At 47.4% G+C, this 12,889-nt stretch overlaps 1 protein-coding gene across 1 annotated transcript in view; it reads left to right on the top strand.

Moving 5' to 3' along the window:
• THSD4 (thrombospondin type 1 domain containing 4) overlaps positions 1-12,889 on the top strand; it is a 542,149-nt gene that overhangs the window by 80,054 nt on the left and 449,206 nt on the right. The window contains exon 4 of the mRNA XM_042988485.1: positions 9,157-9,604. Within this exon, the coding sequence (XP_042844419.1) occupies positions 9,157-9,604 (448 nt within the window). The remainder of the gene's footprint in view (positions 1-9,156; positions 9,605-12,889) is intronic.

Raw genomic sequence — 12,889 nt, 5'->3', positions numbered from 1 at the left:
AACTTTTGGAGGAACCCCCATACAGTTTTCTGCAAGTGGCTGCACCAGTTTTCAGTCCCGCCAACAGTACACATGGGTTCCCTTTTCTCCACACCCTTGTCAACACCTGTTATTTTCCTGTGTTGTTGGTTTTAGCCATTCTGACAGGTGTGAGGTGGTATCTCATTGTAGCTTTGATTTGCATTTTCCTGATGGTGAAGGATGATGAACATCTTTTCATGTGTCTGTTGGCCATCTGGACGTCTTCTTTGGAGAAATGTCTGTTCATGCCTTCTGCCCATTTTGTGATTGGATTATTTGTTGTTTCGGGGTGTTGACTTTTATAAGCTCTCTCTATATTTTGGATACTACAGAAAAAACATTGTTTATGGTAGTACAAAGGATAAGAAATGACAAATGAGTCCGCCTCAGCTCCTCCCCTTTGGGTCTGCCTCTCAGTGGAAATCATTCCCCAGGTTTCATTTGTACCCTTCAGGAATGTATCTTGCATATACGCATTTTCATATACTTGATACATTTTTTTCTCTCTTCTTTTTCTTCTTATCACCCTCGGTTTAGTGTCTTCTGTGTCTTGTTGTTTTCCACCTAACTGTGTTTTGGAGACCATTCTGTATCAGTATATATGCATCTGCCTCCTTCTTTTAAACAGCCTCATAGTCCTCCAGTGTCTACGCACACCGTCATTTAGCTCCTCGTTCCCCCGCTTAAGGACGCCTGGGTTGTACTTCAAGCATGTAATTTATAAGTTACAACACAGATATGCAAAATGCCATTTATTTTTCTATAACCAGACGTGGTTCGTGAGCCCCTGTGTCTGCTGCTGTAGGACAGCTGCCAGTTTTCGGAGATTCGGATGCTCAGACACCGCATGTTTAACGTGATCGGTTCAGGGCTTAGGCTTAGTTCAGTCAGGATTCTCCCCATTCTTTGCATTCTACCCTTCTCCCGGGGCGTGGGAGGGGGATGTGGCTCCCAGATGAGGGGCTCCTGTGCAGTCTTGCTGAGGGGAGCAGGGCGTCTGCTGTGTCTCAGCGGCTGCCTTCCACCCTTTGCAGTGAGTGCTGCTAACGTCCCACAAAGGCTCCTCCGGGATGACCCCTGGGGTGAGCCCCTCTGCCATGACGCCTCCCTCCCACGTCCTGCTCAGGTGCCCCACGAAGCTGGTAGGTGCCTCCCGTCTCAGGTTCCTACATGCATCTGGAGTTTCTATTGTACCCCACCCCAAAGCCGGAGCACTGTGGCCTAGTCTCTCATTACTGCCTCTCATTTCCTTCCTCCTCTGCCTGCTAATCGAACTCTTAATTTCCTTTGGTTTGAGAAGATAATTCCAAGGTCATAGCACCTTCTTCACATTCTACAGTATAAACTGTAAGCCTGCTCTCCATGCCCCAGTCTTCGGCTCTTGACCAAGCTCAGCTTTTCAGATTCTCCCCTTATGGTGATCTTTGGGTTTTCTCTGGTGCTGTACTCAGCAAGGTCATTCCAGAAGCACTGTGTGGAAAAGAAGGGATTACTAAGAGGGTCTAATGCACTGGCTGGTTCCTGGAAGCATTGTCCTACCAGGGTTGTTTCTGGTGTCCTGCCGGCTCACCAGGGCTGACCGTGGACCCTTGAGCCCCTGGCTCTGTGTACTTCTATAAGCACATGAGGACATAATTCCTGGGCACCTGGGTGACTCAGTTGGTTGAGTGTCCGACTTTGGGTCAGGTCATGATCTCATGGTTTGTGAGTTCAAGCCCCACATCGGGCTTACTGCTCTCAGCACTGAGCCACTTCGGATCCTTTGTCCTGCTGTCTCTCTGCCTCTCCCCTATGCACACCCTCCAAAAATAAACAAAACATTAAAAAAAAAAAAGAAAAGATAATTCCTAGGTATGATTCCTACTGCCTACCATCTTTTAAAATGTTTATAAAAACCTCTGAAAAGATGAATTTGGTCATACCGATGGATTTTGGAAAAACATTTCACTTGATAGTAATTGCAAATGACATTGCCCTCCCCTCTCCCCCAGCTTAAGGCACCAAGTGGAAATGCTTTGTTTCCTCAATGAAGGGAGAAAGGGAGGAAGAATGTGCGTATTTGGGGGTTTGGTTTGGAGGCAAACATCAGATGCAGCACCCGACCCACCCTCCCTCCACCCACCCCCCCCGCCCCCCAGTTTGTAACCAGGAGTCTGTGATACTTAGCTTTGTATTTCTTCAGGCCTGTCTTAGGTGTGGAGACAGGCCAGCTAAGTGTGCCCCCAAAACATTGGCTTGGTAAGAGTTTGGTTTTGATATATGATGGCAGCATAAAGTGCAAAGGTGGCGTAAAGGAGTCCTTGAAATCATGTGGAGACTACTCATTAGATATAGTAGGAATTGGTAGGATCTCAGGCTTTCTCAGAAGCATCTGGTGCAGGGACTTCCAACCACCCCTGCTTCTGTCCACCATCTCCAGTAGTAAATAAGCTCCCATCTCACCTGCCTCCCTCCCATCTTCCCTATGGAGAAATTGATTTCTGCTTACCTGGCCATTCAACTCAGGTACCTAGATGCAAAGGAATGCCACTTCTCTCAATGCTGTGAAACCCATAGCCTCCAGGATCAAGCAGGGCAAGGAGACCTTCATCTGGAGCGGGGGCAGTTGGCCTCATTGCGTGCTCCCTTCACGGAGGTCCAGCTTCCCCAGAGCGCACAGGCTCAGACTCCTGGGGTTCCTCACAGGCCAGTCCCAGGGGCTGCTGGTCTGCTGGATACAGCGGCCCCTGTGTGGTTCATGTTAGCACAGCTGAGAGAGGCTGAGCCCCTCACAGGGACTTGTCTGAGCTCTAAGGCAAAACAAAAGGGGAATAAACATGGAGAGTATAAGAAATACAAACAGCCTGGCTTCGGGAGGGCAGACTCCTCTCTCTCTCTGCCCATCCCACTCTGTACTGAGCAAAAAAGTGGGAAGCCATCCTGTAGCCACAAGCAGCTGACCCACAGCCTTGCCTGGGTGGCTCTCCAGCTCTGACAGTCATGCATGGCACACCCTTGACCCCATAATTCTTCCCTCCTTCGGTGCATGAAGGCCGAGTCCCAGCCCCTGCTGAGTCCCCCTTGACATTCCGAGAACCTGTTCCTTCTCCGGGTATTTGATACCAGGAATGACCTCTCCCGGTGGATGAGACTTTTATTCTTACGTAGAGGGAAGTGGTCGTAGCCTCAGTGCCACCATAGTTTAACAGTCTTTTAATAAAATGTAATACTTCATATAGAAAAAGTTAAACATGCGTTAATGGGAAGGGGGATTTTCCTTCCTTTGGCAATAGTGGTTTGAGTCACTCGTGCATTTGTTATTTCGGTGTTTCAACAGTTACTCAACACCTACCGTGTCATTGTGCCAGGTTCTAGAGATACAAGACACATAAGAGGTATCCCTGCCCTGTGGGAGCCTACAGCCTGGAAAATTAAGGCAGACTAAACAAGTCAGCCTTGTAAAAGATGACTGTGCTGTGACACTTCCATGGGGTCCAGTGGAAGGACAAAAGAGAAGGACCTCGATTTTATGCAGCGAAGGGATGGGGTGGAGTTTGAACCGGGGAAGGCATGACTCAGGAAGTGGTGCTTCAGCTGAGTCTTGAAGGGGGAAGAGGTAGTTAGTCCAGAACATGGTGGTGGGGACGGCGGCCTAGAGAGGAAGTGGCATGAGCGGAGCATGGGGAATCAACTGGGCTGGTCCACTGGGAACCTCCCCGGAGCGTGGTGGGGGTGGTCCATGGGGTGCCAGGGCCATGACCTGGGAGATGTAGCAGAGGCCGTGTTGTGCAGGCTGGGTGGCAAAGCCAAGGAGTGTGGACTTCAAACAGAGATGTGGGGAGACTGGAAGCGCCAGCCGGCTTCGGGGGATGGTGTGGTACTTGGGCGTGAGACAGAGCAGTGGTTTTCACTTTGTGGTCCTCAGACCACTAGCATCGGCGTTGCCTGGGGACGTGCTAGAAACGCAGATTCTCAGATCCGGCCCCAGATCTCCCCTGCCAGACTCTGCAGATAGGTCTGCCTGTTTCAGCAAGACTTCCTGGTGATTCCGATGCTGCCCAGGTTTGAGAATTGCCGAGCTGGAGACTATAGGAAGAACTAAGAGAACAGTGTTATAGGGCGAAAGATGATGAATTTGGGCTCGAATGTGTTGAGTTTGCAATGTCTTGTGGGAATGCGTAGGTGGAGCGTGATCCCAAGACCCACAGCATCGGCATCACCTGGGAGCTTGTTATAAGTGCAGAATCAGAGGCCCACCTAGACCTCCTGAATCAGAAGTGGTATTTTGACAAGATCTCCAGGCGATTTGTGTGCATGTCCCAGGTGAGAAGCAGACTCTAGTCTGGAGGTCAGTGGGGTGTATGTGGCTGATACTCAGGAGAGGGGTCTGGCCAGGCAGTAGAAATATGGGGTGGTGTCTGTGCTCAAATCATCACACTGGCCAGGACTAACGTCACAAAGCTGTACAACATCACACATAATGAGGCCCTGGATGACAGCCAGCCTGTTGTAAGGAAAACATTATTTGCAGCCGTTATCTCAAGAAACAACAGTTTCCCCAGACACCCACAGTAGGTCATTGGAAGAACCAGGACTGGAACCTGGTGTCAGAGCCCTTATGGTCAAGTTCTTGTCATTAAGCCGCCCTGTGTGGGAGGGAGGCTCCGCATTCACTTATGTTGTCAGGGCTCGAAAAGCCAACTAGCAGAGAAAACATTACCCATGGTGCTCAGTAGGTGCTCATAGAATCCAATCCACACAGGTTTGTCCACAGTTGTTGAAAGAGATGATAGAAAACAAAATGATAAAAACTGCTTTCAGGGGTGCCTGGGTGGCTCAGTTGGTTAAGTGTCTGACTTCAGCTCAGGTCATGATCTCGTCCATGAGTTCGAGCCCTGCATTGGGCTCTGTGCTGACAGCTCAGAGCCTGGAGCCTGCTTCGGATTCTGAGGCTCCCTCTCTCTCTGCCCCTCCCCTGCTCATGCTCTGTCTCTGTCTCTCTCTCTCTCAAAAAATGAATAAGCATTAAAAATAATTTTAAAAATCTTGCTTTCAGATTCAAAAAGTGCATTCCTCTTGGTAACCTCAATTTGCTCTTTACGACATCACTGTAAGTAGATAAGACAGGAATTATTCATGGTCTAAGTTTTTATAATTAACATACCATAAAATTCATCATTTAAAGTGTGTAATTCAGTGGTTTTTATTATATTCACAGGGTTGTGCAACCATCACCACTGTCTAATTACGGAACATTTCCGTCACCCCGCAAGGAAACCCCATACCCTTTAGCTGTCACTCTCTATTGTTCCCTCCCCCAAGCCTCTGGCAACTGCTAATCTACTTTTTCTGTGGACTTGTCTCTTCCGGGCATTGCATATCAATGGAATCATAGAATACGTGGTCTCTTACGTGTGGCCTCTTTCACTTACAGTGTTTTCGAGGCTCATCTATGTTGTAGTATATCTCAGTACTTCATCCCTTTTATGGCTGAATAATAGCCCATTCCTTGGATATACTATGTTTTGCTCATCCATTCATCACTTGATGGACATTTGGGTTGTTTCTGTCTCCTCACTGTTATGAATAAAGCTGTTATGTACATTCATGTGCAAGTTTTTGTGTGGACATATGTTTTCATTTCTCCTGGGCATATACCCAAGATTAGAATTGCTGGGTGATATGGTAACAATGCATTTAACTTTTTGGGAACTTCTAGATAGCTTTCCAAAGTGCACCATTTTACAGTCCCTTCGAGAATGTGTGAGGGTTTCAGTTTCTGTACATCCTCTCCGACATTTGTTGTTACTTGTCCTTTTTCTTATAGCCCTCCTAGTAGGTGTATTTTATAGGTAAGAAAGCGGAGGGTACATTGTTTGCCAAGGTTCTTAGAGCTAGTAAATGGTCAAGCTAGAACTTCTCTTAAAAAAGCAAATACATGCTGTATGTTCTGTGTAGGGAAGGTATTGTTATCATCTTTGTTTACAAATGCATACAGGGTGGGACTGGGCCTAAAGTGGGGCCCTTGGGCCCAACATTTAAGGAGATATCACTGTCATATTCCACCAGCACCTGGACGACCCTTAAAGGTTTCATCCTGTGCCTCCCTGGCCTCATTCTAGTTCCGGCCCTGTTTGAAGAGACTGAAGCATCAAAAGATTGAGTAGCTTCCCCAAAGTTGCATTAGTTATTAAATGGCAGAGCTGGGGTTCCAATTCAGGAAACCTGGCTTCAGAGTTCAAGTCATTAACCACCTAGGCCTTCGATGTCCAAGCTGGGCCTTTTCCATTTCTTTCTCAAACCGGAGTTTCCAAAATTAGCCAGAACTTTGACGAGTGAGGAATCCAAAGTAAAATCCCACAGATGGGTTATGGGAAGAGCAAACAGAACTAACTGACCTCAGCCTCCCAGGTACCTACCACATATTCTCCCAGAAGAGCTAACTGACCACACGGTTTCCCTTGGCCACATCTGTGCTTATTATCCCAACTCTGCATAAATCTGCCTAGTTTTTGCAGGCCACCCTGCCAGTGGCCAGATGGACTCTGTCCTGGTGGGGAAGAGGCCATCCCAAACCATCAGGATGATTAGCTCTGGCCGCTGGAAGGAAAACACATGCTCTCTTAGCCCAGTGGGGGTGAGTCTGCCCCTGATTCCAGGGTCCCGAGTCAAGTATTCAGAAATCACATCTCTCATAATCACACCCTGACTGGCTGTTCATTCTCTTTAGCCCGTGTATCAGAGTTTGCTGGTCATTTTTTTTTGAAACATCATCTTTCCAGTGGTGCTGCTGTTTGTGTGGGTTTGGGATGGCTCTGTGGTATAGGCCGAGGCTCCCGTAAGGTGATGTGAGTACAAAAATGTCCACCGGCACTTGTATGCCTAACCTCCTCGGGGTGATAGGCGGCCTTTGGAAAGACGCTCACTCAAGTCATCATGTTCTCCCTCTGCAGCCTCTGTTCCCCAAGGTCAGGATCAAGTCGGTCGCTAGCGGGGAACCTGGCCCAGGCCAGCAGACTTTGGCTATATCCCCAAAGCAGAGGTTTTTTAAGAAAATTTATAGCTGTCATCCTCCATCAAAAATGATCACTTTCGTGGTCACGTTCTCACCCTTCTGTTTGGAATTTCAATTCCTCAAAGCTATGGGTCTCTGGACCAGCAGCCCCTGGGAGCTCATTGGAAATGCAGAATCTCAGGCCTGGCCCCAGACCCGCTGAATCAGAATCTGCCTCCGACAAGATCCCTCGCTGATTCCAGTGCACCTCCACGTTTGAGAAGCACTGCTCCACGTGTCCTCATTTCTCTATTACCCTCAGCTGGGGTCTCCACCCAACGCTGGCTTTGAGGCTGGAATTTTTGGTAGGCTTTCTGATCTTAAAAAGAAAAGATGCACACACGTACAGAAATTCTTTCCCTCACCTTTACATGATGTCATTCATTTTACCTGGCCTGCCGCAAAAAAGAAAATGGCAAATTGCATCCAAGCTATATATTTTTAAGACTAACTTCTTAATTGCATCTCTCAAAGCAGCACACTGGAATCCAGCCACCCCCCCCAATCATTAACAGAGTCCCAAGTGTTGCCAAGACTAATCGAGAAATGCCGAAAGGCAAAATAAACACTGTAGTACAGTTTAATTCAAAACCATATCAGCCAAGAATGAAGGTGCAATTAGTGATAAAGATGTTAATAATTAGTTGTGGTCTGTTAAATTTTATATTCAGTGGTTACATAGAGTGAAGAAAGAATTTCCTCATGAGGACAGAAATTAATGTTTCACTTTGATTGCTATTTTAATGTGCTTATTTTAATGGGGCCATCCTGTAGAAACCCTTGGGCACATTTCCAATTTTACAGAAATGTAGAATTAATTATTATGGAAGCATATAATTTGCGAGCTGGAATGACCTTCGTGGTTATTAGATCCAGCTCAGACATTTTAGAAGTAAGTAAGAGTTGGATGATTTCTTCAAGTCCTTCAGTAGCGTATTGGAACCTTGCTCCCGAGCTCAGACCAGTGACAGCGAACCCTTCTCACATCCCTGCATCTCACATCTGCATCTCACATGCAGACGGGAGCACTTCTCCTGGCCTCAGAATCCCCAAATCATCCTGTGTTGGTGCTCCTGGGGCCTTACCTCACCTTGCATTATGTCCTGGTTGTTTGCCGTTGCGAGGTTGGGGGCTTGGGAAGCATATCTGATTCACTTCTGTATTCTTGACTGTTCCTGGCTCTGTATTTTGTAAACCATAGGTGCACAATAAATTTACATGCAGTGTGATATGCAGGAGCTACTTTATCCCGTTCACTAGAGCTGACTGGGTCTTCATAGTGGCAGCTTGAAATCGGCCACGGTGGAAGTACTTACACCCTGGATGTAGACAGATGGCACAAATAAGGGCTTTTCCTCCCCCGGGAAGCCAGTTATTAAACACTTAGCAGCACACAACTGTTTCCATGATTTTTCTCAGGTCTCACAAGGCAACAGGTCTTGACGATCTAAAGATTATACCAACGTGGAGATGACCGTTTACCCACCGTTCAGCGTGGGTTGCCTCCAGAGTGATGGGGTAGCCAGTTATTCAACCTCTTCTAATTTCTTCAGGGATTAAGTTTGACCCAGTGCAAGTCAGGCCTCAGGACTGCACTAGAGTGTGGTTGCTTAGCTAAGCTCCACTTACCTGGAAAAGCTATTTGGGCATGAATGGTAATGGAAACCGGTCTGAAACATCAGGCACAGTTGAGTGAGAAAAAAATCCACAGATTATTTTCAGAGAAAACAAACGAACAGGAAGTTGCTGTGGCCGAAATTATAATTATACCCTTATACTTCTCAAAAATCCCTCAGTGGCTCCCTACAGCCTACCAACACACCCAAAGTCCCCGCTGTAAGTCACACACTGACCACAGCTTACCCTTCCAACCTCATTTTCAGCCACTCACATTGCCCACCTTTGTTGTACTTTCCAGCCTCTGTAAGAGCCTGTCTGCAGAGAGAGCCAGCTTCTGTGATGCTCCCTTCTTCCCAAATGCCCTCCCTCTCCCACCATAGGCTCCATCCCTACCTGGTCCCCTCTATCATGGACCACAGCATCTGGGTTAACATGAAACTCCCTGTGACTCTGTTCCTCTCCTCTTGTGTGTCGTTCTTTAGGAGCAGGACCCGCGGTCCCATCGGCCCTGGCAAGTACGGATATGGCAAGGCCCCGTACATCTTACCACTGCAGACGGACTCTGAACACTCGCCGCAGAGGCTTCGGAGGCAGAGGCCCTCGGCCCGGCATTCCAGGTCCCAGGGGGCATCTGGTCCTAGCCACGGCTATAGCCCGTCAGCCCACCGGGCTCCCCAGCACGGGCCTCTGTACCAGAGTGACAGTGGCCCTCGCTCTGGACTGCAGACCTCCGACGCCTCCCTCTACCAGATGCCTTTGACCCACGACGGAGGCTTTCCGGCAGCTTCGAGTCTCTTCCATGGCCCGGAAATAAGCAACAGCCACGGCATGGGGGCCCACGGGGCAGCTCAGAGCTTCTCACAGCCTGCCCGGTCCACAGCCATTTCCTGCATCGGGGCCTATCGGCAGTACAAGCTATGCAACACTAACGTGAGTACGCACTGCCTCACACCGGGCCAGGAGACAGCTGCTGGTCCCCCTTCTGCTTGGCCAGCGAAAACACGGAAGACAGCACAGGCAGGGTCTTTTAGGCCATGTTAATGACCCTCTTTATCTTCTCTCCCTTTTTCTCTCCGTGTATTCTCCGTGGATACTTCTCGTTTTCACCAGGTTGTCACTGTAGTAACTTAGGAGTAACTTCTTAAATTGCTCACTGACAATCACTGTTGCTACAGTGTCAAACATGTCAAACAACCTCCAGATTCTCAGTGACTTTATAAATGGGTGGCTAATTCAGGGCCAACGGTGGTGGTGCTGAAGAGTCGGGGGGAGCTTTGGCTCACATCAGTACCAATCCAGGAAGTCTCCTGCCGTCCCAGGTGTGAGCACTCTGGATATTGTATGCGGAGAAAGTCTGATCGTGAATAACTTGCTAAAGATTGCATAGCGGGGCGCCTGGGTGGCTCAGTCGGTTGAGCGCCGACTTCGGCTCAGGTCACGATCTCGCGGTCCGTGAGTTCGAGCCCCGCATCGGGCCCCTGTGCTGACAGCTCAGAGCCCGGAGCCTGTTTCAGATTCTGTGTCTCCCTCTCTCTGACCCTCCCCCATTCATGCTCTGTCTCTCTCTGTCTCAAAAATAAATAAACGTTAAAAAAAAAAAAAAAAGATTGCATAGCTGATCTGTGGCAAAGCGACTTCTAAATGGAAACTCCCCGACAAGACTAAATGTGGTTTTTAAAAAAATACCAGTTTAAAGACTGTATACAAAAGAGAAAGGGATAAGAGAACGTTTAAAGGTTAGATTTCCAAGCTGCTATATTTTTCATTAATAATTTAATCTACCTTAATATTCTGTTACTGGGTAACAGGACAGCTGTTATATATTAGCTTCAATTCTCTCATTAAAAATATATTTCCTGCTATAGAGTCCATAGAAATGACTTAATTTGTGATTTTAATAATTCCTCTGAATGCCTGGATTGCTTTCTAGCTTTTCTTCCACTGACAGACTTCAGGAATTATTAATTTTTGTAAAGCAGTCGTTTTTCTAAAGCCATTACTAATCAGTCAACCATTAAGTCTTAATTAAGCATCGTTGCTTGTCTTATAACAGCCCGGGTGCCGTGGAAGATGAAAGGAAGGTCATATTATCTATCTCACAGAGTTAGGAGGATCAAATGAGGTGATATTGAGAAAGGGCTTTATAAATTGAACAGAAATATTTGTGTCCGTGATCGGACGTGGCCCCTGTTCTTGAATATCTTTGCTTTCCTTTTAAAGTGAAATGAATTCATTTCTAAAGTAGAACACGTTGTCCCATTGACTTGTATATTTCTTAAATTTGAAGACCACATAAACCAGAAAGAGACGGAAGCAGAGAGAGGGCACTTGGCACGTATTTCTGTCACTTCGCCTACACTTTTCAAGCACGCATGGTCTTGCTAGACCTTTCCTGCCGACGGCAGGGCTGCCTCTCTCCATGTAGATGTTGTGTCCTCTCTGGGTGCTGGGATGACCCCACTACTAAGGACATTGAACTGCGAGGAATCTTAGACAATTCTGGTGAATTTATGACGTGGGCCATCATTTTGGCAGTTGGCAAAGTAACATCTCAAACCCAGGACAGAGAGGTGAATGTCGACAGAGGATCATACAGCTTTAGTTCCCTTCTCTTGGCTGCAGCATGTCCCACAGTGTCCTCCCCAGTGAACCCCATTATCCTGAGACCCATCCCACTTACCCTTATTGAGTGATGTCACTCCCTAGAGGTCCCATTACTGCCTGTCTTCTTCTTTTTTTTTAATTTTTAAATCTTTATTTTTGAGAGAGGGAGAGAGAGAGACAGAATGCGAGCAGGGGAGGGGCAGAGAGAGAGGGAGACACAGAATCCGAAGCGGGCTCCAGGCTCTGAGCTGTCAGCACAGAGCCCGACGAGGGGCTTGAACTCACAAACTGCGAGATCATGACCTAAACCAAAGTTGGATACTTAACCGACTGAGCCACTCAGGTGCCCTGTTTTGTTTTTTTTTTTCTTAATTTTTAAAAAATATTTATTTTTGAGAGAGAGAGAGCCTGTCTTCTTTTTATAAGCCCATGGCTTCTTGGTACTTGGATCATCCCCCAAACATCATGAACACCTTAAAACTCTCTGTGTTAGGAGCCCCTAAGACCTTTACTGGGTTTGATGATTTGCTGGGAGGACTCACGGTTATGATTTTTTACAAAAGGATACGGAGCAAAATCGGCAAAGAGAAAGGCACACGGGGCAAAGTTTAGAGGAAACCAGGCACAGGCTTCCATTAGTCCACTCCCAGTGCAGTCACACAGGATGTGCTTAATTCCCCCAGGAGTGAGTTGTGACAACACACGTGAACTATCGTCTACCAGGAAAGCTCATTAGAGACTCTGTGCCCAAGGTTTTTATTGGGGGCTGGTCACATAGGCACCCTTTGCCTGCCACATATCAAAATTCCAGACTCCCAGCAGGAAAGCTGGCGTTCAGCATAAACTATAGCGCTTGTCCAAATAGCTTAGGCATAGTGAGTCTCTCTTATCACTTAGGGGGTGATGGAATCCCTTCTGAAATCCAAGCTCCCGCATGCCAGCCACGGACCAGTCTTGTAAGCAGGCCTGTCTGGAGAGAACTGTCTCAGTCCTGCTGTGTTGAGTCTTAACCTGCACACTTCCCATGTGGGACCCCAGTGCTCTGGCACCTTCGCATGGATAACCTCACATGGATATTTACATATCTGCCCCAATGGGCAACATGAAGAGATAGCATGAATCTACAAATTGTGCACATCTTCCTCCTCAAAGAGGAAAGAGGTAAAGGGCAGTATTGTGAAAAATCATACGAGTCTAATAGGGAATACAGGTTATTTTATGTCCTTCAAAGATGTAAAAAGGAATACGTGCATTTAGAGATCTCTCCCAGTTCCTACCTGGGAGAAGAAAGAGAAGGGAAAGTAGGCCAGGGTGGGTTGGAAACATCCCCTGATTTCAGAACATCATCCCATAAACTAAGTGCCCAGTATACCCCACCCAGGTTCTCAATGGAATGTCCTACTTTCTAAGACTACCCTCACGGTGGAGGTCTCAGTTGTGAGGTATATAGTAATGCATCTACGGGGAGGTGTGAATTAGGGGAAATGGTTTTGCAGGCTTCCAGATCCCAGAACAGTGTCTCATCACTGATCACCATCCCCTCTGCCCTCAATAGCCTTGTGGTCCAGTGGTGAAGAAGCCCAGTGCAGCAGTGTATAAATCATTGCACTT

The sequence above is a fragment of the Panthera tigris genome, chromosome B3, assembly GCF_018350195.1.
Source record: "Panthera tigris isolate Pti1 chromosome B3, P.tigris_Pti1_mat1.1, whole genome shotgun sequence".
Classification (NCBI taxonomy): domain Eukaryota; kingdom Metazoa; phylum Chordata; class Mammalia; order Carnivora; family Felidae; genus Panthera; species Panthera tigris.
The sequence above is the reverse complement of the archived record's forward strand: the minus strand, read 5'-3'. Positions and strand labels throughout refer to the sequence as shown.